Below are 24,943 nucleotides of genomic sequence, written 5' to 3' on the forward strand. Positions count from 1 at the left end.
ACAAAGTGTGTCAATGACTGTAAACATTTTTTGTGGCAAAAATGCACACACTATAAGGCATGTGTGATCTGAGACCCACTAAAGGGACCATCTACTCCCATCTCCTCAGTAGGGAGTGGACCTGCACGTAGGTGCCTCCTTTCCTTCTCCCCTCCCTGTCAAGCTGGGATTCACATGAGCAGAATTCACCTAAGTTCAAGGTATGACTCCACTGTGTTACAATTCTTTGTTCTGAAATTACCTGTCCGACCAGCTAAACTGAGTGCTCTTGAAACACTCAAGACAGATTCCCAAGGATTATCACAATGCTTAGCACAGAGTAGGCAGCAGTAAAAGTTAGACAAAATTACACAGTCTCCTTTATGTCAGTGTCCTTCATGTCCACCCCCATCCTTGCCCACCTCTGAGTAATTAATGCAGGGAGACTCCCAGGCTACATACAGTACTTACCTTTGGACCAAAGACCAGCACAAGGGCCACCCTACCTATATAGGACACTACACAGCATTGCCCTTAAACAGCACTTTCTTGCTGTTTTTATTATATGCAATCCAACTTTTTCAACATGGAGCTCAAGGCCATATCCCTGACGACTTTCCCTTCTTTTCCCACTCCCATGGATTCCAGTTTGGCGATCCTTTCCTGTAGTGCTGCAGCAGTCTCCAGCCTACCAAGCGGGCACCACAATACCAGACGTTTTTAACCACCCATAAACACCACATCACCCTACCACACAGACACAAGAAGTTAGGCCCTGGTGGATAGAGAGCCAGTCCTTGCAGGGTAATTTCAGTATAGTTGTCTATCTTTATTGATACACCACCGCACACATGAGGGAAACAGTGCTTTTCTGGAAAAGATTGGAGTCCATCACATTTCGGATGTGGAAGTAAACCCTGATGTGGGCAAGGGACTCTGGCAGTCGGAGCAGCTGCAGTAGGGCTCAGAGGAGCAATCCCTCTTCACGGAAGGTATTTGGGAACTGATCATCCCCTCCAGGTCCTTCACTTTGGTTTCCACCATCTGAAGTTTTTTCAGAATTTTCTCTTGCAGACCCAAGGACAGGAAGAGCTTATTGTCTTGACTCGGGAGAACAGTTCCTTCTGGGTTGACCAGAAAAGCCTGAAAAAAATCTGAGCCCTTCTTGTAAAGCTTGTAGAGAGTGATTACAAAAAGCAATATTCTCTAAAATAAAACAGAAGTTGAACGTTGTTTATTCATGTGAAATGCCACGGTTTACTATAGATGCAAAATAAAATGAAAACCTAATAGTAACAATAATCCCTCATTCCTATGCCAAGCCTCCTGTTTAACAAAACATCTGCACATCTATTTCGTTTTTTGGTCTTCACCACAAAACAGAGTGGCAGGCAGGTCAGGGATTATTATTTGCATTTAACTAATAAAGACTATAATAATAGATACCATTTGCTGAAATTTTGCCACATGCAGGGGCTCTGTGCTAGGAGTTTCCTTGCCTATGCATGACCTATTTATGTAGAAAAAACAGAACTGAATAACCATTTAGATAATTTCCAGTTTGGACTCCGTGGTTGTCTAAGGTCATATACTTGGAAACGGTAGAGGCAGGACTGGAATCCAGGAATTCTGACTTCCATGTTTGTTCTCTCAGAACACAGTGGTCTGAAAAACTGGATTTCCTGGTCATGAAAAATTTTTTTTTACTATACTAAGATAGATTCCTGCCAGGATAAGAAAAAAACCAATCATCTTTTTTTTTTTAATAGTAACTGGCACTGTTTATTGAGTACTTATTATGTGCTAAGCTTTATACCACAACATCTCCTTTAATCCTCACAAGAACTCTGAGGAAGGCACTGTTAGCAAACCCATCTTATAGATAAGGAAACGGGTTTAGAGCATGTTTGTTCTCAGGTCACACAGCAAGTGATGAAACCAAGATTGAAGCCCCAGAAATCTGACCCGAGAGCCCATGCTATTTACCACTCATTATACTACCTCTTTTTCTTGGCCGAGGTGTTCAGTGGGCTGTGAATTCATCTTTGTGATTGAGCTAAACATTAACCAAACAAGAGAAGAACCCAGAATTACAGGTAAGAGTTTGCCTTTTTGCCTTATATTCTACTAGCTAACTGAAATTGGTGTATATGAGTATGTATACACACATATCCCTGTTGGGGATAGAGTTCAGCTGGATTATATCAAATGAAATTTTGGAGAACTGAATTTGGAATCCTAAAAATTGGGTTCAAATCTCAGCTTTTATGTGCTTTGACATTCTATGTCAACTTAGATAGGTGATAACCAAGTTCCCTCGCCTACAAAATGGAGATAATCCCTGCCCTGCCTACCACGCAGGGTTTTCAGAGGTTAAGAGAATGCATGTGACCACAATTCCTCAACAGGAATGACATATGAAAATAAGTGAATGCTACGAAATGATCCGGTAATCACTTCTCTCAGCATTTATCAAGCAAACCAGTCACCCTTTAAGAAAGTCTCCTTTAAATCCTACCTCCTTAAATTTCCACTAAACCTCAATGCACATCAGTTACCTTGTTTGTCATATGAAAATAAACTCTACCCATTTCATGGAATTATTGGGATTCTCAAAGCATTTTGACTATACAGTAAATACAGCTATTATTATTGGTGATTAAACAGATGTAAAATCCTAAATGTTTCTCATAATCCCAATGATACTCCTATTCCCAAAAAGAGCCCTTGTATATTTATAGAGCCCTATCTTGTCAAACCAAGGAAATAATGAAAACATCGCGATGACCACATGAATGTACATGCCTCCTCATCAGTTACAGAGCAGTGGCACCGTGAGAACAGAAAGGCCAAACCCAAGATCCCAGTTATACTCCTATTAAAGGTACCCCACATGGTGTCTGGCACATAGAAGACACTCAAAGATGAATAAGTGATTCAACAAATTTGGGGGTAATGCTGCCTTCTCAGGTTATGAACCTGTTTGTTTCATCTATTTTAAGACAAGCCAAAGACCATTGTGAGAAAGAGCATTTTTATGCTCAAAATCTAATTGGTAGAAGTTTTTAAGGATAGCCTAGTTTCAACCAATAGAGACAAGGGTTCACCCTTGCTCATCTGATGGTCTTAAAACTGAGTGGCAGCAATATGGGAGAGAACTAATCATATTTCAATTTGTAACTATTTAAATTTCTCTGTAACAAAAAGAGTATAACCTGAATTGACCGAACACTTTGTTTCCATAAGGCATATACTCCTACTCCCAACAAAATCAAAAAGAAAATCCCCAGGACAACTTGCAGAGCCGGAGCAAGATTATCTAGTGGCCCCAAATTTGTTTGCTGAGGCACACTAGTCTCTCCCAGAAGAGCTGCTTGTAGCCAATTCCATATTGAGCTCAGAGAGAGATAATCTGTGATGGTGTTCCAGATAGAAGATGAAGATGTTGACATTTCAGTAAGACAGCAGCTCCAGGAACTACATGTGCAGAGGCTTCAGGAACCTAGATATGAGCTAGGGAGAGTAGCCTGGGAGCCGGGGTGTTCTGGAGTCATTGTGAGCTGTGCTCTGTGATGTCACTGTTCCAAAGGTCAGCTTGCTTCCCACTCACCCAGTGAAACTTCCCACTCAAAACCAACCAGGCACTGGCCTGGGTTGGCACTTCTGTCACATTGCTTTCTCTGATCTTTCGCAAGTCCTAGCTCTAGCACAGTACTGTCCAACAGAACTTTCTGCAATGATGGAAATGTTCTGTGTCTGCTCTGTCCAACTGTGGTAGCTACTAGTCACTTGAAATGTGGATGTGTGGCTGAGGAACTGAATTTTACATTTAATTTAATTCAGTTGAAGTAGCCTCATGTGGCTAGTGGCTACCCTCCTGGAGAGTGAAATTATAGAACATTTCCAACAATCCATGGAATGGACAGTTATTATTTTCACATGACGCATGAGAAAGCTGAGGTTCGGTGGAGATTTGAGGAGATGCGCTTAAAGAGGGCTTTCCTAAAGAGTGAATAGTTTACCCGGGAAATGTGGAGGGAGGCTATTAATGGATCATTTTGTAGTATTCCCTTCTTTCATATGTCACTATTGTTTAGAAAGTGTGATTTGGGAAGGCTTTTAACATATTTGAGCCTCATTTTCCTCATCTTTTTATAGATGGGGATTCCACCTCCTTCACAAGGTTATATTAGGAACAAACGGTATAATTTTCTAAGCACTTTGTGAACACTAGCTATCTGCACCATAACCTATGTGATATGTTATCAAATCAATTATTTACTGACTAGTACGAATTTACTCAGCAAGGAAAATATAAAATGTATGATGTGTTCCCCAAAAGCTTAATGAAAAAAACATAGTTCACACACCAGTGTATAATCTAAATTGTAAGATCCACTACAAGGACAGCAAGAATTCAGAGGAGGGTTTGCACCGAGAGGAGGGGTACAATAAGGAAGGAGAGAAAGGCCCAGTTATGACAAGTAGTTTTCAGAAAAATATTGTCTGATGCTATTCCAACTTGGTCCTTCTGGTTGACTGAGACAGAGAACATGAATTTGGGAAGCCTGGGGGAGAAGAAATTACAGTTTTGTTCTTGCAAAGGAGGAGGTATGGCAAGTCATTTGATGTATTAGAGACACATCCAGAAAATGGAGTCCAGAATGCTGTTGGAAATATATAGTACTTACGTCAGGGTGAAATGACCTCCTGATTTAGGAGTGACTGCTACTGATGTTAAACCCACAGTCTGCTAGTGACTGACCAGAGCCAGAATCCTTTCTAGCAAGGAATAAAAGTTATTCAGAAAAGACTTGGGACTGTAACAGGTTAAACGTAGGTCAGAAACCATTAAAGAATGGTAACCAGAAACTTTTTCGAGAAAGATAGGGTTGTGAGAACTGAATCACTACCCAACTCCCTACACTAGATTAGATCCTGGTTACATGGCACCTTAGACTTCACTTTCAAAGCTCTTAAAACTATTAGTTACTTGTGCAATTTTGTTTTAATATGTCTTCTCTATTGTAAACTCAAGGAAGACAGGGACTATGTCCATTTGACTCCTGTATCCCCAATGCTTGGCACATAGCAGGTGTTAAAAAAAGAATATATAATATATAATATATATATATATATATATATATACACATATTGTGCATGTGTGTGAGGAAGATTGTCACTGAGCTAACATCTGTACCAACCTCCATTTTGTATGTGGGACACCGCCACATTATGGCTTCATGAGTGGTGTGTAGGTCTGTGCCTGGATCCGAACCTGTGAACCCCAGGCGACCAAAGCTGAGCACGTAAACTTAACCACTACACCGCCAGGCCAGTTCCTAACATATTTTTAAGTGAATGCAAAGTCCCTTAGAATTCCAAATATCTTTATAGCCTTAACTGTTTATTCGCCAAGTGCCTATTACCATATTTGTGTACTTGTTTATATAGAAGCTTTATAGAGTAGGTGTTAAGAGGATAGGCCTTTGGGAGTACAATGGATCTGGGTTCAAATTTTGGCTATTTGACTATTCACTAACCTTGTTACCTTGGCCAAGTTACTTAACCTGAGGTTCAATATCTTCATTTGTAAAGTGGGAGTAATTCCTACTTTGTAGAGCTGTAATGAGAATTTGATAATTTGTGTAAAAGGACCATGCTATATAAATAGATAAGGGCAACTATTATTTGTGGTGACATTTATAACCAAATACAAGGTATTGTAAATCTCAGTAGTATAAGGTGCTTCAAAAAGAATCTAGTTCGAAAAACCCACTTATTGTTTGACCCCCTCTTGGACACCTGAATACCTCCAGTGATGAATTTATTACTAGGGAAGGTATCTCAGCTCACCTTTAAATAGTGTCATCCTCCATCTATCCATCCAGCCAGGCATCACTCAGTCACCTCCACTCAGTAATCTTCCACATCATGTCCTATTTGGACTTTTTGATTTATGCACTGCAATTCATGACTTATGCAACACCTACTTTCAAGACTTCAGTAGGGGAGCCGGCCCCGTGGCTAAGTGGTTAAGTTTGTGCACTCCTCTTCAATGGCCTGGGGCTTCGCTGGTTCAAATCCTGGGTGCGGACATGGCACTGCTCGTCAGGCCATGCTGAGGTGGCATCCCACATGCCACAACTAGAAGGACCACAACTAAAATATACAACTATGTACTGGGGGGATTTGGGGAGAAAAAACAGGAAAAAAAAAAAAAAAAGATTGGCAGCAGTTGTTAGCTCAGGTGCCACTCTTTAAATTGAAAAAAAAAGCCTTCAATAGGTTCTTCATTGCCTTTTAAACAAAACCCACAATCTAAAACATGGTTACAAGGCACTAAAATACCTGGTTCTTGCTTATCTATCCAACCTTCTCTCCTTTCCTTTTCCCATTTATTCTCTCAACTGTAGCCATACTAGACTCGTCAATGTCACTAACACACCAAGCTGTTGCACCTCAAGGCCTTGGCACATAATTAGATTATCCTCTCTAATTCCTGTTGATTCTTCAGGTTTCAGTTTAAGCACTGCTTCCTTAAGGAAGTTTTTCCAGTCTGAGCTTTTTATTTTTTTGAGAAAGATTAGCCCTGAGCTAACATCTGCCACCAATCCTCCTCTTTTTGCTGAAGAAGACTGGCCCTGAGCTAACATCTGTGCCCATCTTCCTCTACTTTGTATATGGGACGCCTACCACAGCATGGCTTGCCAAGCGGGGCCATGTCCACACCCAGGATCCAAACCGGCGAACCCTGGGCCACTGAAGCAGAACGTGTGAACTAACTGCTGCACCACCGGGCCAGCCCCGGTCTGAGCTTCTTTTGCAGGACTCTGATTTAACTAATCATTTTCGTTTTCCTCACTAGACTCTAATCTCCGTAACGCAGGAAACTTACTTTGTGATGTTCGACACTCTCATCCCCAGGAGCTAGCAGATGGTATGTGCTTAGTAAATATTTGGCTATAGCTTTCCTGTGCCTCCTGTCTTCCTTTCCAGGCTAAACCTGCCAAATACAGGTTGACAGGTTTTTAAATCTCCTGACTATCCTGGTTACCTTCCTCAAAGTGGGCCAGACCTCCAACTGCAGTCTGTCATAGAATCTACCCCTGCAGGTGTAGACCAAGCAAGTCAGAGTAGAGTGGGCCACTCTTTCTAATCTCAGCTTTGTCATAGGAGGCTTTGCCCCTGGATTAGTATAAAGCCAGGAGGCATCACAGTCTCCTGTGGGGTGGAGAGGGGACTGGGCAAGTTTTCTGACTTTTAGAAGGTTCTTACAGAAAGAAAAACGGGCTTCTTCATAGGTCACATGTTATTCACAGAAACAACATGCAGCGGTTTTCCATCTCTTTCTCAAACGAGGAAACGTCAACACTGGCTGTACGGCTGGAGTTGGATCTGCATGACCTGGCTTTTACCTACGCTTTGAACTTTATTTCCCACTATTCACTTTCACAAACAACAGAGTTTAATGACAGAACTGTGGTTTTTTTGGCACTTTATTTTTTTGAGGAAGATTAGCCCTGAGCTAACATCTGCTGCCAATCCTCCTCTTTTTGCTGAGGAAGACTGCCCCTGAGCTAACAGCCGTGCCCACCTTCCTCTACTTTATACGTGGGACACTGCCACAGCATGGCTTGATGAGCAGTGTGTAGGTCCACACCCAGGATCTGAACCTGTAAACCCCAGGCGGCCGAAACAGAGCACGAGAAGTTAACCACTAAGACACCACGCCAGCCCCCTTTTGGTACTTAAAATACCACCTGCAACTTTCCATTTCCCTTCCTTCACCTTAAGTTCCCCTCCCTAATATTTTCCCAGTCAGTGGAGATTGGCAGCTAGGCTCCCCCTCTTCCTAGCTTTTATCAGCTTGGCAAGACACTTCATCTCTATCTTAAGTTTTCAATCTGTCAAATAAGGATACTATCAGTACCTACTTCATGGAGTTATGAAAATTCAATAAGATAATTTTATGTAAAGAGCTAAAAAAAGTGTGATTATCCTGAATTCTCACAGCACTTCCCACTTCGTGTTCTAGGTCACTGCTGATAGAACGTTTCTGCGTCTGTGAGTCATCTGGAGATCTGACTAAGATGCAGATGCTGCTCCAGAGGGTTTGGAGTGGAGCCTGACATTCTACACTTCTGACAGGCTCCTAGGTGATGCCTGTGCTGCTGGCCCACTGCCACACTTTAACAATGTTTAAGCTACTCTAGCCCTCACATTAAAAGTCCACAATGGCAGACACTTCAACAAGTTTACTTTGGTATTTTTACCTCCCAAAGCATCTGGAACTGTCTGTGAGTATGCATGTACTGAAATGTATGGTTAACGACTAACTCTGTCATCCAGTGACTATGTCCTTGGCAGTGCAGCTCAGAAATAGGCAGCCTGGGACTGACAGAGGATAGGTTGGGGACAGAATCCCCAGGAAGGCTAATCAAAAACTTTCCTCTCCATCATTCCCCACCATCTTTCACACATGTGCTCATGAACATGGGGAAACAGTGAAGCAAGAGAATTGTGGGTAAAAGGGAAAAATGAGTGTCAGCCACTCTCGATTTCCACCTATCATTTTAAGGGGCATTCTTGAATTCAAAAACTCTTTGAAATAAAGTCAGTGCCTCCAGTCTGTGCCAGGGTTGGGACAAATCCCAGAAACATCAAGTAAAAATGAGCGTACTAAAAACTTCAAAAATAACCCTTTGACCTTCTGTATTATCACATAACCACACATGCTAGTTTTAACATAAAACACTGTCTTCAGTAAAGATCAAAGGAACCAAGCTTCTCCAATCAGAATCAAAAAATGATCTTAGGATCAACTATTTAGGCTTAATTGAAGCAAACTTTCAATTGGGTTCTAAAAATTAGGGTCTGATTCCACTGGTCCTTCCAGGGGGTTAGGAGTTAGGAGTGGTTGAATGGATATAGTTCAGTCTTAAGCAAACTACAGTTTTCTCTTGTTCTGGGCTAAAAATCTCTAGTAGGAGGAACTTAAAAAATGAGGGCACTAGTTGTTTCTCATGTTCAGATTACAGAAAAGGGCCTTTCAAGATGATCACCTATACCTCCTTTTTTTTTTTTTAAGGAACATTAGCCCTGAGCTAACTGCTGCCAATCCTCCTCTTTTTGCTGAGGAAGACTGGCCCTGAGCTAACATCCGTGCCCATCTTCCTCTACTTTCTATGTGGGACGCCTACCACAGCATGGCTTGCCAAGCGGTGCCATGTCCGCACCAGCGATCCGAACTGGCCAACCCCGGGCCACTGAAGCAGAACGTGCGTACTTAACCCCTGCGCCACTGGGCCGGGCCCCTCATTTTTTAAGTGAGGAAACTGAAGCTCACAGAAGAAATTAGCTCGAGGTCCCAAGAAGTCAGTAGTGGCCTCAGCCTCTAACACATTCCACTGTTTCTGCCACTTTTTCTTTCAACAGATTCTTATGTAAGACTCTTCTGTTACCTACTGAAATCTGAGCCAAAAAACAACTTGTGGATGGGGGGTGCTTTAGACTCTTAGGGTGAGGAGTTGGCAGAATGAAAGTTCTGAAGAGCTAACAAAACAAGGAAACAAGGTGTAAGGGTCAGAGAAAAGGTCTTAAAATCCTAACCGCAGGCTCAAGAAAGGGATGTTATGAGTATCTTGAGTCATTTCATTGCTAGCTAATGAAAGTGGCTGAAAACTTCAAAAGGAACAGAGAATAAAGCTGCTGTATTTACATTGCCTTCCTTATCATTAGACCTGGATGTACCACAGTCCACTGAAACTCAACACATCCAAAAACCAAACTCAACTTGGCTTTCCACCCTCTTCCCAAAAACCCATTCCTTCCTCTTGTAATTCCACAACTGGTTGCATCACTATGAATCTTTTAACGTATTTTTTTCACCAAAGGCTCAACAATCCTCTTTAAACTTGTCAGTTTCATCTCCTCTTCCCTCTGCTGCAACTGTCGGTACAGACTCTCACCAAGTTTGCCTCAGTTACTTCAACAGTCTTTATCTACTGTTTCCATCCTCTGCCCCTCAAATCACTCATTTCAAGTGATCTATACATTATCGTTATTTTGTTTAAAATCCTTCAAAGGCTCTCAGCTGCCTATGGACTCAGTTCCAAACTCCTCAGTGTTCACGGTTTGGTTCCTGCCTACCCATTTCTACAATAACCCCATCCACCCCAGAGCCCTCCTTTTACTGCCAGCCTAATAAATTATTTGTAGTTCTCTGAAACATGACTTCGAACCTCTGAATTTGCTATGCCCTTCACATTCTGCTTGGCATACCTTCTCCTTTCTACCTGGACAATTCCTGGACATCCTCTTTTGAGAGCTAGCATGACTCCTAGAGCTAATTACTCAATCTTAGAATTTTCTTTCCACAAAAATTTCAAGACAACAGTTACTCAAAAAGAAGCTTGATCTGAATGGTTTGGTTAGTAAGAAATGAAAAACTACTGGGATAAAATATAAGTGCACATTCCAGAAAATACAAGTGCAATTCCACTTTATGGGTGGCATGAAAACTCATTATGAGTAAACAAGAAATGGGTGAAAAATTGTAATTTATTGAAACTCAACTCAAAAAATATAAGATGCTGTAGTGTACAATATATTACACAAAGCACCCTCAGGTGCACATTCAAGTCAAGTAAGAACTCCGTATCCCTTTCCCTAGCCCTCCCACCCTGGGATCTTAGTATTTGTTCCATATACAATCATGCACACTTAATTTGAAAAAGGAAGCCCCAATATATTTTGATGTATTAATTAGCACCAAACAAGAGTACAGTTCCATTTTTTTTAATAAACAAAAAACCCAATCAATAAACCAACTGGAGAGCTAATGGACTCAGCCAATACTGCTGACATAGATATTATACATTCATGTAAATACACAGCCTATTCTACCCTAAAACAATGGTGTGGTTGGTTCTCAGCCTTTGTTCGAGTTGGCAACTGTCCCCATGTTGCAGTGTTGGAGCCAGTCTGTTTCTAAAACAAAATTGCTACTTAGGAACTTCCGACACAAAGCTCATCTGTCTTTTTTGTTGGAAACAAGTCTAAAATTGGTGTGGAAAACTTAGATCTTTCAAGGACAACCACTGGCCGAAGATAATGAAGCTGTTTTAAGGCAAGCTCTCCACAGTCTGTTAATGCTTTGTCCAATACGACCCTCAGGTTTTCCAAGGAAGGAACTGTTGCTGTCTCAGCTACTATTAAAGGTGGGATTGCAGTCAGGTTCTCATGAATTGTGGAGTCACTGGAAGAATGAGGTATGTCAACTTCAGGGTCATTGTCATTCACCATGTTGTTTGCCATAACAGTCCCTGTTAAGTCATTACTGGGCTGTGAAGAATTACTTAATGTTAAGTGCTCTGAAGGTTCCCAATCATCAAAATCGTCATCTTTCTCTTCACTTTCCTGAATAAATTTCAGAAATGAAGATTCAAATCCCATAGGTTTATAAGTCTTCAAATCAAATGACCTGGGCTGTGCATGCTTCCTAAAATTCTCTTTTGGGACATGGGTTAAATTTTTTACAGTGTTTTCTTGCCCTGAACTTTGCTGCCCAGTTTCTGAGTCTTTGATCCTTGGTAAAGGCAGCTGGAAACTTGTGAAGTAAGTCCCACTTTCAGTCCCATCAGAATTAGGTATGGAATTTTCTATTTTACAAGGAGGCGGCTGAACTATATTACATTGTTCCAAAGAAGTGGTTTCTGAACTATGATTACATTTCAAAGTTCCTCTGTACAGCAGAGTACCTGCATCAAATACTGGGCTGCCTTCTGTACATCCTTTCTGACCTCCATCCCTTTCACTTGGATGAAGGGAATCAGTGTTCTGGACAGGTATGCCACTGTCACCTGGGGAATGGCTGTGCTTTGTGTGCTCTGATTCACAGCTCGTATTTTCTTCTTTCTTTATACAGGGCTCTGCTTCAGAAAGGGGCTCCTCTTTAATTTTGGTACCGTATTTAACACAAACGACAAGTTTTTCCATCTGTTGCTCTAAATAGGCACTACTCATCTGATGGGTACGTTTGTAATGCCTCACTATGCTGCTCTCCAGCTTCACCACAGATAAGCATCCTTGAACCATGCAGGGGTACTGAGTGTGCTCAGACTGCTCCACACACATATGGAGGGCTTCAGCTCTTGTTTTAAAACTAATTGGAGCCTTCTTTTCTTTGATTAAGCCGCATTTTTTAGCCTTAGCATTAAATGATCTCCTGGTAGTCTGATGTTCATGCCCCTGAGTATGAGCTGTTTGACACACCTTTTCACTCCTTAGCAGCCTTTCATTTGCCACTTTCTGGCTTCTAAACAGATCATCATAATAGTCCTTATGTCGGTAATATACATGTTGAGAATAATTACTGCGATGGGTGAAAATCTGGCCACAGCCATTAAGATCACAATGAATTTCATAATCTGAGTGTATTTCTCCTTCAATATTATGCTGTTCCATCAAGTGGTGCTTCAACTTGCTGAAAGTATAAAAAACAGCAGGGCACTGAGGCTGGTTACAGGAAAACCTTGCCGCAGACTCAGCTTCAGAAAGCACTTTAGGCTCCTCAATCTGGTCTAGGTTATGAGAGTCACTACAGTGCTTAGCAAGAGCTTTGGAACACAGGAAGCGTTTGTTACATTCCTTATATTTGCAAGCAAATATCTTTTTACATTTGACAAGTTCCCTTTTGGTTCTTGCTTTGTCTTTCTCTAAACATAACTGTTCTTTGTTGTACTGATGTACAGTTCTGTAATGGCGAATCAAGCCTTTCAGATTGGTGAATGAGGAGTTGCAAGTTTTATGGATACAATGGAATGGTTTGTGGTATTTATTCAAAATGTAGCAGAGATTTCCTTTAGCAACAGTTCTCCTGCTACCTCTCCCCTCTCTTCCTTCTCCTTCTTCTCTATGGCTACCTATTGGTGATGAAAGATCAGATGTTTTACTTTCTGTTTCTTCACAAGATGACTCCAAATCTGTTTCTGAACTGCATTCATCCTTTTTAGAATGACAGTGTGGCTTCTCAGAGTTACTGTTGGGAACCCCTCCAAGTTCTGTAGAACAATCACCCTTCAACCTCTCTACTGAGCACGGGCCTTCATGATCACATTTTTCATTATCTAATAGTTTGTGAGTTACTCTGTCATGGCCAATTTGATGTTTATTTTTATAATGAATCCTAAGGTGTGTTTTTCTCGTAAATGACCGTTGGCAAATATGACACTGGAATGGAGAATACCGATGTTGAAACATGGTTAACTGAAGGACTTTCTCTTTTGAATAATTATGCTTTCTAAGATAATGCATTAACAAAGCCTCTCTGGTCACAAATTCATATTTGCATCCTTGAAGCTCACAGAAAAAAGGCTTAGCTGCCAACTGTGCAAGGTACTGACTTGGCATATTCTCATCTTGATTCTGAAAATTAAGGTCTGAGATAGTAGGTGAAACCGATTGAAGAGACTTAGCACCACTGGATGGGTACCCCTGCAATGACCCTGAGAAAGATCCGTGTGTTATTGAGTTTTTCAAGCTTAAATGTTTCAAGCGTAACAGAAGTTCCAACATGGTATCCTCTGTACATGGCCTTTTAGAAGCACAAATGGAAACATCTGAGGAATAACCTTGATGTTCTCGTTTACATTTAGTATGAATATTGTGATCTAGACCTTCATCTGGGGAGTCACTGTTTGTATCTGAGCCGGGTTTAGGTTCTGCATCAAACTTTTCAGTTGTTTGATTATGTTCATTACCCAAACAGGGAAAGAGATCTTTTGTCTTTATCTTCTTCGGTTTGAAATGGTATGGATGAACCTTCCGTAGATGTTTCTGCATCCCTTTTGCGTTTTTGTATGTGGAACCACAACCATCAAAACCACAGGTAAACTTAGTCCCATCAAAACAAACTGCCACACTGGAACATTTTTCTTTTAAACTGGAGGGCACAAAGACTTTCTCATGAGATAATAATATATCCTGCATGGTTTCAGAGTGATCCAGTGTGTCAATTAACTCTTCATTCATGGAAGCTGAAGAGCTATGACTTAACTGATCACTAGAATTACTGTCACTGTTTTCTTTCAGATTTTCTGCAGTTTCTATTTGAGAACTAGCTGATCCTGCACAGAAAAGAAGATCCTCAGGTAAATGTGACTTATCAGTCTGGTCAAGTAGATGAGGCTGATCAATACAATCTTGCTTTTCACCTGCTGCAGGCTCCTCAAGTTTCACTGATTTCTTCACATCTCCATTTGAATTTTCAACATTATGCATTGAGAGGTGATTCTGGTATTCAATTTTGGAATAATAGAACTTTTTACAGCCAACAAAGTTGCATGTGTAAGACGCATCCCTAAAGTGTTGTGCTTCATGGTGGTAAAGCTGTCCCAAATCACTGAAAACAATATTACAGCCATTTAATTCACATTTATAACGCAGATCATCATGTTTTTGTTTATGGTTAAGCAGTTCATTCACTGATCCAAACCTGGCATAGCAATCTATAGATACACACATATAAGGTTGAGGACCACAATGTACTTGTTCATGCTCTCGCAGGTGAAAAGCAGACATGAAATGTCGACGACAGTAAGTACACTTCTCTCTTCTATTTTTCATATCCAAGTAGTGCTTGGCATTTTCATCATTATTTTGGTGTTCAGCTTTAAGATGCACACTTAAGTATTTAAACTGCTTAAACACACGGGAACAGTCTGTGCCAGGACATGGGTACAAATCTCTGTCTTGCAGGTGGCAATCTTCTAATTTGCTGAATGTGACATATTCATGAGACTCTCCTTTGGCTTGTTCATTCAATGACTGATTTTGCTCCAGAGTTGCAGAGGGGCTCTTGGGACAAACTCCCTTTTGAGAGCCTTTCAACAGTAATTTCTTTCTAGAGCGGTCCCTTCTGCTTGGTGGCATTTTAACATGTTCCATCACATGAGGAACAAATATTTCTTTTCTCTTGAATTTTTTAATACAAACCGGACAGGTGTAAATTCCATCTTCCATATGCATCTTAGAATGATGAAGAATCCTGGCCTCTATACATTCCCGCTTACATAACAAACAGAAAAATTTATACTGAAGCCACCTCTGGTATCTTTCTGAAGAACCAATGGGTTTTTTGTCTCTTTTCTCCTTATGCTGATCGGTCAAATCTCTTCTTCTATATTGTTTATCTTCTTTACCTTCCTCATAGTCACTGAGAAATGACTCTAAAACATCTGTATCATTAATAGACATTTCATAGCCACTTAGATCATCATCAGAATCTGAGGCTTCTTGTCCTAGGAGTTGGTGGCAGTGTCGTTTTAAAGTTTTCCAGTCCCAAAATTCAGGATCAAAAGGCCAGTGGGCTTTTAAAGCTAATAAAAGCTCACATCGGAGAGAATTTGGAACTGGTGCGTTTTCTTCATCAAATTTTTGATCTGGTTGCAAATACAGTTCTTCCAACATATTAAATCCATCCAAACTGGGTTCAATTAAGAATTCTGTAAGCTGACAGGCTCGTCTAACTTCTAAATCTTCTGGCAAAAGACAAGCAATTGTTTTACAAACTGATGCCTTCATTTCTTCATCCTCACTTGATCTGAGTTGAAGAGCTCTGACACATAGTAAAATCGACACCCCAAGACCTGCATCTTGTGCCTATAAAGAAACAGGGAAGAAAGGGTTTTTTTTAAATTATGGAAACATGACATAACTTTCACTGATATATATCTTATAAACTTCTCAAAACTTTTAGAGTTCTTAAATTTTATCTTAAATCTTCCTTCCTGCAAGTTACATTTCGATCCTTCCTGTCTCAACATGCAAAGGACTGAATTATATGCTACAACCATGAACAACAACAATGTACACTTACAGAGCATCCAACTTTACAAGGCAGTGCATATTAAATCACTCCCTAACCTTCAAGGAATTTACCTATATGCCAAATGTATAAATAATAAAGCCACATGAATTCAAAGGAATTTAGGATAAATAAGGTCACTGAAGGATTCAAAAAAGAATTGTCTTAAGCTGGGTAGGAAAGATAGACCTTAAATAAATGGGTGCAAGAGGAAACATATGTATAAAAGTGAGTCTAAAATTGAATTCAATTTAAGAAACTCATGTGTCATGAACACCTGGGTGTTTTCAAAACCTTAAGGCTAAAATAATTCTCCCCATTTTCTCCCAAAAGAATTAGTACTTTATAGTTACAGGTGTACTGAATCTCAGCTTCTTACGGGAAAACAACAGAAATTAGAAAATCTCTATATAGCAGCAAGTTCTAAGAAACCAGTCAAAAATCAGAGAAAAAATCTGGTCATATGTGATAAAAAGGTAGTGCATACTAGATGACTCTTTTATGTGAGAGCTTGAAATGGAATGCAAAAGTAATATGAGCAAAGAAATGTGGGATCTATTTGGCAGAGTGGCTTAAAATGCAGTACTTAAGAACTTAGAATTTCAAGTCTTTGAACCCCAGTTTCACTACAATGACAAGTTCTTAACTCCTCTAAGCCTCAGTTTCCTCCACTGTAAAACGATAATAGTAGTGGTAGTATTAGATTTTCCTAATGTTATAAAAATGAAAGAAAATAACATAAAGTGATTACTACAAAGTTGGCACACAGAAATATTCAACAGAACACCATGTAAAATAACTGAGGAAAAATTCCACCATTCAAATCAGTAATCAGTTTGCTTAGCAATTATTCTGTGTAGGGTACCATTCTAAATGCTGAGAACACAAAGAAATGATTGCCATTAATTTATAGAACCCTTACTACATCTTCAGCATTATTCTAAACATTTCATTTTTCCTTTTTCTCCCAAAGCTCCCTGGTACATAGGTGTTTATTTTTAGTTGTGGGTCATTCTAGTTGTGGCATGTGGGATGCTGCCTCAGCGTGGCCTAATGAGCAGTGCCATGTCCGCGCTCAGGATCTGAACTGGTGAAACCCTGGGCCACCAAAGCAGAGCATGCGAACTTAAGCACTTGGCCACAGGGCCAGCCCCCTTGGCATTACTCTAAATAAACTCTTTGCATACATCATCCTCATTTTATAGGTGAAAAAACGAAGGCTCAGAAGGTTAGTTGCCCAATGTCACCAGTTAGTGAGCAGAGAAGCAAGGATTAAAACAAAGTAATCTTTTCCCAAAACCTGAGTTCTTAACCACTTTACAGCTTACACTGACTCCAAAGCTTAACAGATTTGGCTATATCCCACGTGCCCTTGATACAATATGCCAAGCCACTCTTTGTTCCTTCAGCTTCCTGGTTTAAAACCTACCAATTTATTCATGTCCATCAACTTCCTCAAAATTTAGCTCCACATTCCATATCCTAATTCTGATTTGTTCACCAATACTTTTACAAGTAACTTCTTCGTATACGTGTTCAAAATGTATAATGCTATTTCTAGTTTCTTTTTTTTTTTTGAAAAGCGTTCTTAATGATGTCACAAATTTTACCCATTTCAACAAGATTAGGCTGTTTAAGAAAACCCAGGCCATCGCAGCAGAGCACACTGAACTGAACCACTAAGACCAGTGGGGCTGGCCCAGGTGAGTGTCTTAATTTGAAAGGAATTCTACACTCACTCCTCTTCCACCTACCAGTCCATATCTTTTCTACCTTCAGGCTAAATATCATAAATGAGGATTATAGTGGAAAGTGCCCTAGACTGGAATTAAAGAGACATGGGTTCTGGTTATACAGATGGACAGCAGATTCCTTGGTCTGTGTCAGAAACTCACTTTCCCTAGTCCTCCAGCAGCTTTCCCCTTTTCTGTGGTTCCTTGTAGTAAGTAGAATTCTAAGATGACCACTAGTGACCATCACCTTTATATAATCTCCCCACCTTGAGTGTAAACGGAACTGTAAATATGTTATGCTATCTAGCAAAAGGGACTTTACATATGTAATTAAGGCCTCAAATCAGTTGATCTAAAGACAGGTAGATTACCGAGGTGGGCCTGACCTAATCACTCGAGTCCTTTAAATCTAGGTCTGGAAGTCAGACATGGAGGAGGTCAGATTCAAAGGAGGATTCCCTTGGCCTTTGCTGGCTTAAAAACGAAGGCATGGAATGAGGGAGGCTTCTAGGAGCTGAAAACAGACCATGGCTGACAACTAACAAGAAAATGAGGACCTTAGAACTACAATTGAAAGGATTCTGTCAACAGTAAAATTGAGCTTAGACGTGAATTTTCCAAAGAGCGTATATGTAAAAACTCAGCCTGGCTGACACTTCAATTTCAGCCTTGTGATACTCTGAGTAGCAAACTGTGCCACATTGTGCTGGACTTCTGCCCTACAAAACTGTGAGCTAATAACGGGTGCTGTTTTAAGTACTAAGTTTGTGGTAATTAGTTATGCAGCAACATAAAACTAATATTTCCCTTGAAGATTAAAAAATAAAACAAAACATTTTAAAGGCCAGCTGTAACACTAATTTTTTTAAACAAGGCAAGTTCTATAATTACTTGAACACGTTCTTTCTGTGATAGGAAACACAAACTCATTCATAGGGATTAGAAATAATTATCACCTAACTTATCTGACCATGAATTTGCTTCTGATAACTGTTTTATCTTTTTATATCTTCACTGGAGAAGGCTAGATCAACATATTTCAAATAAAGTACAGGATATAGAAGGTTGCGTTAAAGGAGATGGGGAGTATCAAAGATACAACTGTGCCTTGACTTTAGTATAATCATCCCTTAGATGTTGTCAAAGAAGTAACCCATAGAACATACCCAGGAGCCATTATAGATATGGGTATACAGAGCTCAGTCAGGAAGAGATACTAAAAACAAAACAAAAATACAGCATGGCATAAGATTAATCCCAAATCTCTGGGCTGGTAGTCTTAGCATACGTCTATAGGGCTGAACTCAAAAAACAAGGTTTTATATATGGCACTTCATTCCATTTTAGGAAATAGTTATTTCCTAAAAATATCTAACTTGTCTTCTATTTGCACAGAAGTTTACAATTGTGTACAGTCAATTCTGGAACTGTTCTATTACTCCAAAACCTAGAAAGGGTATTACTCCATCCTCAAGGAGTTGAAAAATACAATTATATTTTCTTCATTTATAATTATTACGTTAATTGGCAAAGAAACATGCATGTAAGATACAGAACACCGTTCTAGAAAAAGCAGATAAAGGGCAGTGAAGGTGACAGCCAAGAAACATAATCTTCCTTTCCTCCAGTGGTCTGTCACTTCAAATCACTATTTTCCATTAAGAAAAACTGTAGGTTCCTAAGAAGTCAATCTGTAGAAACAGCAAGATATGTCCAATTCCATAATCTTACTAAACCCCATTATTTCCCATTTTCCCTTATCTAAAAGTAGCTGCCTGGCAGAAGTTATCTCCCTACTAATTTCTTGCCTCCAGGACGATCAGCATAACAAGCATAAATTACTCACTTCAGTTTGTATAACTCGAATCAGGCAAAACAAATGCTGCTGTGTTTTAGCTATGACACCAAACTGACGACAGCGCTCCAAAAACGTGTCTAAAGAAGGGTCGATTCTTCTTTGCAGTTTACTCCAAAAGAGAGTCAATTCCCTAGAAAAACAAAGATTAAGGTCAAACATATAAAGCAACTAGTATTTGTTACTCACCTCCCCACCCCATTTTTGGTTTGTAAAAATTAAGCTGACAGTAGAGTAAACAAAAACTAGAAGAAAAAGCTGTCTATATTCCCTACTGCTTCCTTACAAACTGGTAAAATTGTTAAGAATCCTCCTTGAAAATCTTCCCTACTTCCTTATTCTTTTGTGTCTAGGGAAAAATAAAACAGACTACTTCCACTATGCTGACATTTTAAAAGACTTCTTAGATCTCATCTTGTTCCAAAAAGGTTTTACCCCTTATACTGGTAATTATACTGACTGAATTAAACCCTATCCTAGCGGGCAGGGATCATTGGACATCACTACACTGCCAACAAAAAGTATACAATTAACGAATATTCTAATGGTACACTTCTCCACTAATCTCATGGGCCCCTTCCAGCTCTAAAACGTCATGATGCTGTTTAGGCCTGTATTTTGGAATGTTTAAATATTACTAATAAAATTAGTAAAATGGCACCTATGGAAATTGTTAAAATACAAGAATCTCACAAATATTCATTATGGAAACAAAGAAAAGCTTGAAAAAAATAAGTTAAATAAAAGATTGAATGGGTTAAGAAAAAACTCTCAAGGAAAAGCACTAGAAATTCAAAAATGCCCAGGACAGAAATGCTAATGCGAATGTAAGAAAAGCTACTTAGCAACACTGAAGAGAATGTTAGCCCTTAAAAGAACCTTGGCTGTTTTCCATCCAACTTCAATGGATACTGTATATTAGTTAAATGATTTTCATTTTAAAAACCCCATATTATTTTCACAAGTCAGTTTTAGAACACTAATATCCTATTCTTGCTGTTAACACAACTATTACAGTTAGTTGGGTACAAATCCAAAGCTTAAGAAATGAATATAACCTCCTTTTATAATAGATTCAAAATAAAGATATTTACCAGAACTTTTTTTCTTATACTTTTCAGAGGTAACTAAGATTCTCATATGGTGAAATTCTTACATAGATGTAAAATTTGCTTCAAAGGCTGAAATGAATATACATCTCAAAAGATATATGATTAAAGCTTATAATATTTAATGATGGCAAATTTGAGCTATAACAAATAAAATTAGCTTAAAATGCCTTTAAATATTTGTCTTTGGTGACTAGTGTTGCTTTCCTAACCAAAAAAAGTAAAATTAAGACAGGTCAGCTTTGAAAATAGCTACCAGACAGGTAAGCAACTGGGATGACTGCTTGTTTTTTTTAAACTCACAGGACTGCTTCATTCAGATGTAAGCATCTTAGTAATAAAAACCTTTGAGAATAGTGCAAAATTCTGAATAACAAAGGAAATGGAAAATTATATATTCTCAGAGATCAAAAAGGGAGTATTTATCAAAATATATGTATGTGAATTCGATCCTATTTGAAAAGAAGTATCAAAATCAGTAAAACCTGATTATGAAGAAAAAAGGCTAAAGGATATCTACTATCTAAAATTCATCAACTGGCTGGAAGTTTAAAGTTAGGCAAATCTGCTAAAGTGATAAAAGACAGGTTGAGATTTAAGGTCTCTCAAATAATTTTTTAAAAATAAATCAGAAGGTCTAGGGCTTGATTTATTCCAAATTAAGAATTTCAAGCTCTAGTTATCTTAACTTCAAATAACCATGTTTCAAAAAGGACATTCTATCATGTATTTTCTATTTTTATACATATTTGCAGTTACAAGTCAATGATTTAAAACCACTATTTATTAGCCTCCCAAACATATAAACATGCCTGAAACCACGACAACCAGCAGATTACTCATGAGAATGCCAAGATGTCACTTTAGTCATCCATTCAAGTCTGCACACTGAAATAATGAAACCACCAATGAATAGCAACTTAGAGCCTGCTGGATCATACACACACTAGGATAAACACTTCTCCAATTACAACAGTGACATGATTTTTAAAAATGGGCAACCCTTAAAGAATATATTGAAAATGATCCCATCATATGTATGCTTCCAATGTTCAGATTTACTGCACCCTCGAATTAGCCCACTGCCTACCTCAAGTCAACAAATTATACACAAGCTCATAAAATTGGAAAGGAAATTTAGTTCTATTAATAGTAGGTAATACATTTTGGCAAAGATCTAGCTACTGAGCAAGAAATTTAAACTATACTGTTTCTGCACAGCAACACGCCCGTGAAGTCCAGTTAACATGTCACACTGAGATCTAGAATTGAGGCATTTTACAAATGAGGCAAAGAAAACTTTGTGGAATTAAGGAATGATCATCCCCTAAAGAAGGCTCCTGCAAATACAGTAGTTGATTCTCATGACCTCTTTTTTCCCCTACAAGATTCAGTTAAATAAAACATGTATGGATAGCTGGTCTTCACCAGGTGGCAGGGACTCAGCTGTGAATTAGACAACATACATGATGATCCAGGTATATCAGTCTAGTTGGGAGAGAGGAGACACAAATTCACATCTGAAGGAACACAAACGTACAACATACAAGATTTAAAAGCTCTGAGACATTACAGAAAGCAAAGCTCAACCTATCAAATACTCAGTGAAAGCTTAGTGTGGAGGTTCAAGGTTCAACTGTATGATTTTATTTTTAAAGTACTGGTGATAATTACACGTCTGTTATATACACTGTCCCATTCAAAACGGTTATTTTTCCCACTTGCACGGCTACTCTACTTATGTCACCACTGCCAGACATCTACAGGGAACTCATTCCTCCAGCACTTCTTTGCTTTTTGTAAATAGCCAAAAATCTTCTGGATCAAGGCTAATGAATAAGCTAAGTAATATACCTTCTGAGATGAATAATATGGTGACTGCTATAAAGTAATGATATATTTTATTGTGGTTTGTAAATGTCACTGGAGAAAATTTCTGAAAGAGTAAAAAACTGTTTTGGGTGATAGTTATATAGTTTATATTTTACCTATTATCTTCCACGATGATCAAACTCAAGAAGGATACTTCCAATAAATAAATTCTAGTATATATGTTTAAAGATAAGTGATGGTTTTTATTTCCTATTCCAACTTTATTGTCGTATTTTTACAAATATCTCTCATCAAAAATACCACATAATAAAAAAAATTTCTTTTCTAGACAAATACTTTATATAGCCCACTATTTTCACACCCTATTTGAATCTACCCGATTTGAATAGAATTCCTGGGATTCATTTTCCTTAGTAAAAAAAATAGAAAGAAGAAAAAAAAGTCTCTGAAAACAATAGAAGGGTAAAAAAAGTTTCCAAATTCTAAAATTTTAGACTCTATTTCTTTTTGAATTGTTTGGAAGAAGCCTACTTTTAACAAAGTGTGAAGTGATTTAAGATTTTCTTTCCTTCATTCATTATAGCTCCTCAGGAGGCCAACAAGAGGGCAATCCCTGTTAATCCCTTCCTGCTGCAGGGGAACAGCACTAATCCTAGAGCCACTAACATCCTCAGAAGGGCTAATGGTGGCTGAGAGAAGAAGGGAAGAAAAAAAGTTATGGGTCACTGTCAAAGGGAAGTAGTATCAGGAATATTAAAAGAACGGTGTGACTATAGTTTTAAAAACACTTTTAGTCTATAACATATCCCACATGTGATTTTAATATATTCTTTGCACTGAAAACCTAGCTATAACTAGCAGGTATTTTCTCATTATAAGCAAAGAAATTAACTCTAACAAGAAAAATTGGGATTTGTTCCTCAAGTAAATACATCTATTTCCTGAGGTTAAAATCTTTAATCTCTAATGCAGGGGAAAAAAACCTCTTCCACTTGATTTAGTGATCATAAACCTCACTGCTATTTAACAGTTCTTTTTATTTATATCATCTCTTTTTTGGTTTCTTAACAAAATGCCCACAATGATTATTACAAAATATATTTAAGTCCCTATCCCACTATTTCCTTTCTCACAGGACATATAACTCTGGCATAATGGACTTAGTGGCAGAGGACTGAAATCTGAATTCCAGCCATGTGCCAAGAAACCACATAGAAAAAAAGCACTGGATTAGGAGTCAAACAACCTGGCCTTGAATCGAAGCTCTACCACTTTAGCCTTGAGACCCTGGGCAATCACAAGACTTCTCAGATCCCTCTGATCCTCCACTGCCTCATCTATACAATGATTATTATGAGGATTGGGTGAGATAATTTACAGTACAAAAATAATATTTCTATATACAATAGTAAACATAAAGAAATACAGTAAGATACAAAATGCTAATAACGATAAAACTATATAAATACACAGATGCTCCAGAGGGAGATCAATGAGGTCTGAAGTACACAAAAGGTTTTACTATAAACAAAATGCTCATTTCCAACTTCAAGTCATCCTTAGGTTCTGAAATATTCAAGGTTCCTCTAACCAAGATTATGCTAATCCAATCCGTTCTTTGAATTAAAGCTCAAATACTACCTCCTCTCTGACACCTTTCTTAAAACACTGGTGTACAGTGAGCACCTTTCACTATCTCATATAGCATTATCCCCACCACTCATCTCATACTTATTGACAGAGTCTTGCATTTTAGAGATTTCCTGTGTATCAGGTTTGTCCCTCTGGCCTAAACAGAATCAATACCATCAGAATGAGAGAATCATGGGTTACAATTACTGTTTCCTTTTTAGCAACTAAGTACTCTGTAAGCAAACAAGATATAAACTGAATTAAAACCAAACAATGCACTTCTGCTATACAGTACGAAAATTGCAAAAGATTACTATTCAAATGGATTTCCTTCTCTAGTGCAAGACTGACCTAGAAACCTAGATAATTAGTGGGTTTCCAAATAAGAGGGGGAAAGTGACTACCAGAAGATATGATAAATGTAAAGGAAAACAACATAACACCAATTTGTCTCATATTGCCATAATTTTATCTTCAAAGACGACAACATATATTGGAGTTAACAGACAACCCTCTTTGGAATGGTTAAGAGGAGCTCAAACTTTTTACCCTTTATGTTTTGGACTCTTCTGGAAAAGATTAAACCAATAACATCTTTAATTAAATAGTTTAGCTTGTAAGCGAGATTTAATTCACCTTATCATTTAATTTGCTTAGACTTCAAATTTGAAACAAACCAATGTTTTACACAAATCCTAAATGCTATACTATGTACTCACAAATAAAGGGAATAAAAACTAAATATACTTACCAAGAACAATATACACTTGCAGTTTGGAGCTGCTGGGTAAGGTAAGTCGTACAAAGAACAAATGCTGTGTTATCCTGACCCTCGGATTCCAGATTACATATGATGTCTAGTACTTCCTTGCAGTCGACCTTTGCAATCTATCAAAAATGAGATGACTAAGTCAAAAGGAAAATGGTGACTTTC

The 24,943-nt window shown here is 38.7% G+C and overlaps 2 protein-coding genes across 2 annotated transcripts in view; both read right to left on the reverse strand.

The window, feature by feature from the left end:
- Positions 1-813: 813 nt before the first annotated feature.
- TMCO2 (transmembrane and coiled-coil domains 2) lies at positions 814-3,685 on the reverse strand. The gene is made up of 2 exons (XM_046661758.1): positions 3,195-3,685; positions 814-1,185 (listed from the first exon to the last, which is right to left on the reverse strand). Exons 1-2 carry the CDS (start codon positions 3,429-3,431, stop codon positions 871-873), a joined length of 552 nt encoding a protein of 183 aa, XP_046517714.1. The 5' UTR covers positions 3,432-3,685; the 3' UTR covers positions 814-870.
- A 6,839-nt stretch (positions 3,686-10,524) lies between these two features.
- Positions 10,525-24,943, reverse strand: part of RLF (RLF zinc finger) — a 71,820-nt gene continuing 57,401 nt past the window's right edge. The window contains exons 6-8 of the mRNA XM_046661757.1: positions 24,761-24,897; positions 19,427-19,568; positions 10,525-15,642 (exon numbers count right to left, since the gene is read on the reverse strand). Of these exons, the coding sequence (XP_046517713.1) occupies positions 10,990-15,642; positions 19,427-19,568; positions 24,761-24,897 (4,932 nt within the window). The 3' untranslated portion in view covers positions 10,525-10,989. The remainder of the gene's footprint in view (positions 15,643-19,426; positions 19,569-24,760; positions 24,898-24,943) is intronic.

This window comes from Equus quagga, chromosome 5 (assembly GCF_021613505.1).
Source record: "Equus quagga isolate Etosha38 chromosome 5, UCLA_HA_Equagga_1.0, whole genome shotgun sequence".
Classification (NCBI taxonomy): domain Eukaryota; kingdom Metazoa; phylum Chordata; class Mammalia; order Perissodactyla; family Equidae; genus Equus; species Equus quagga.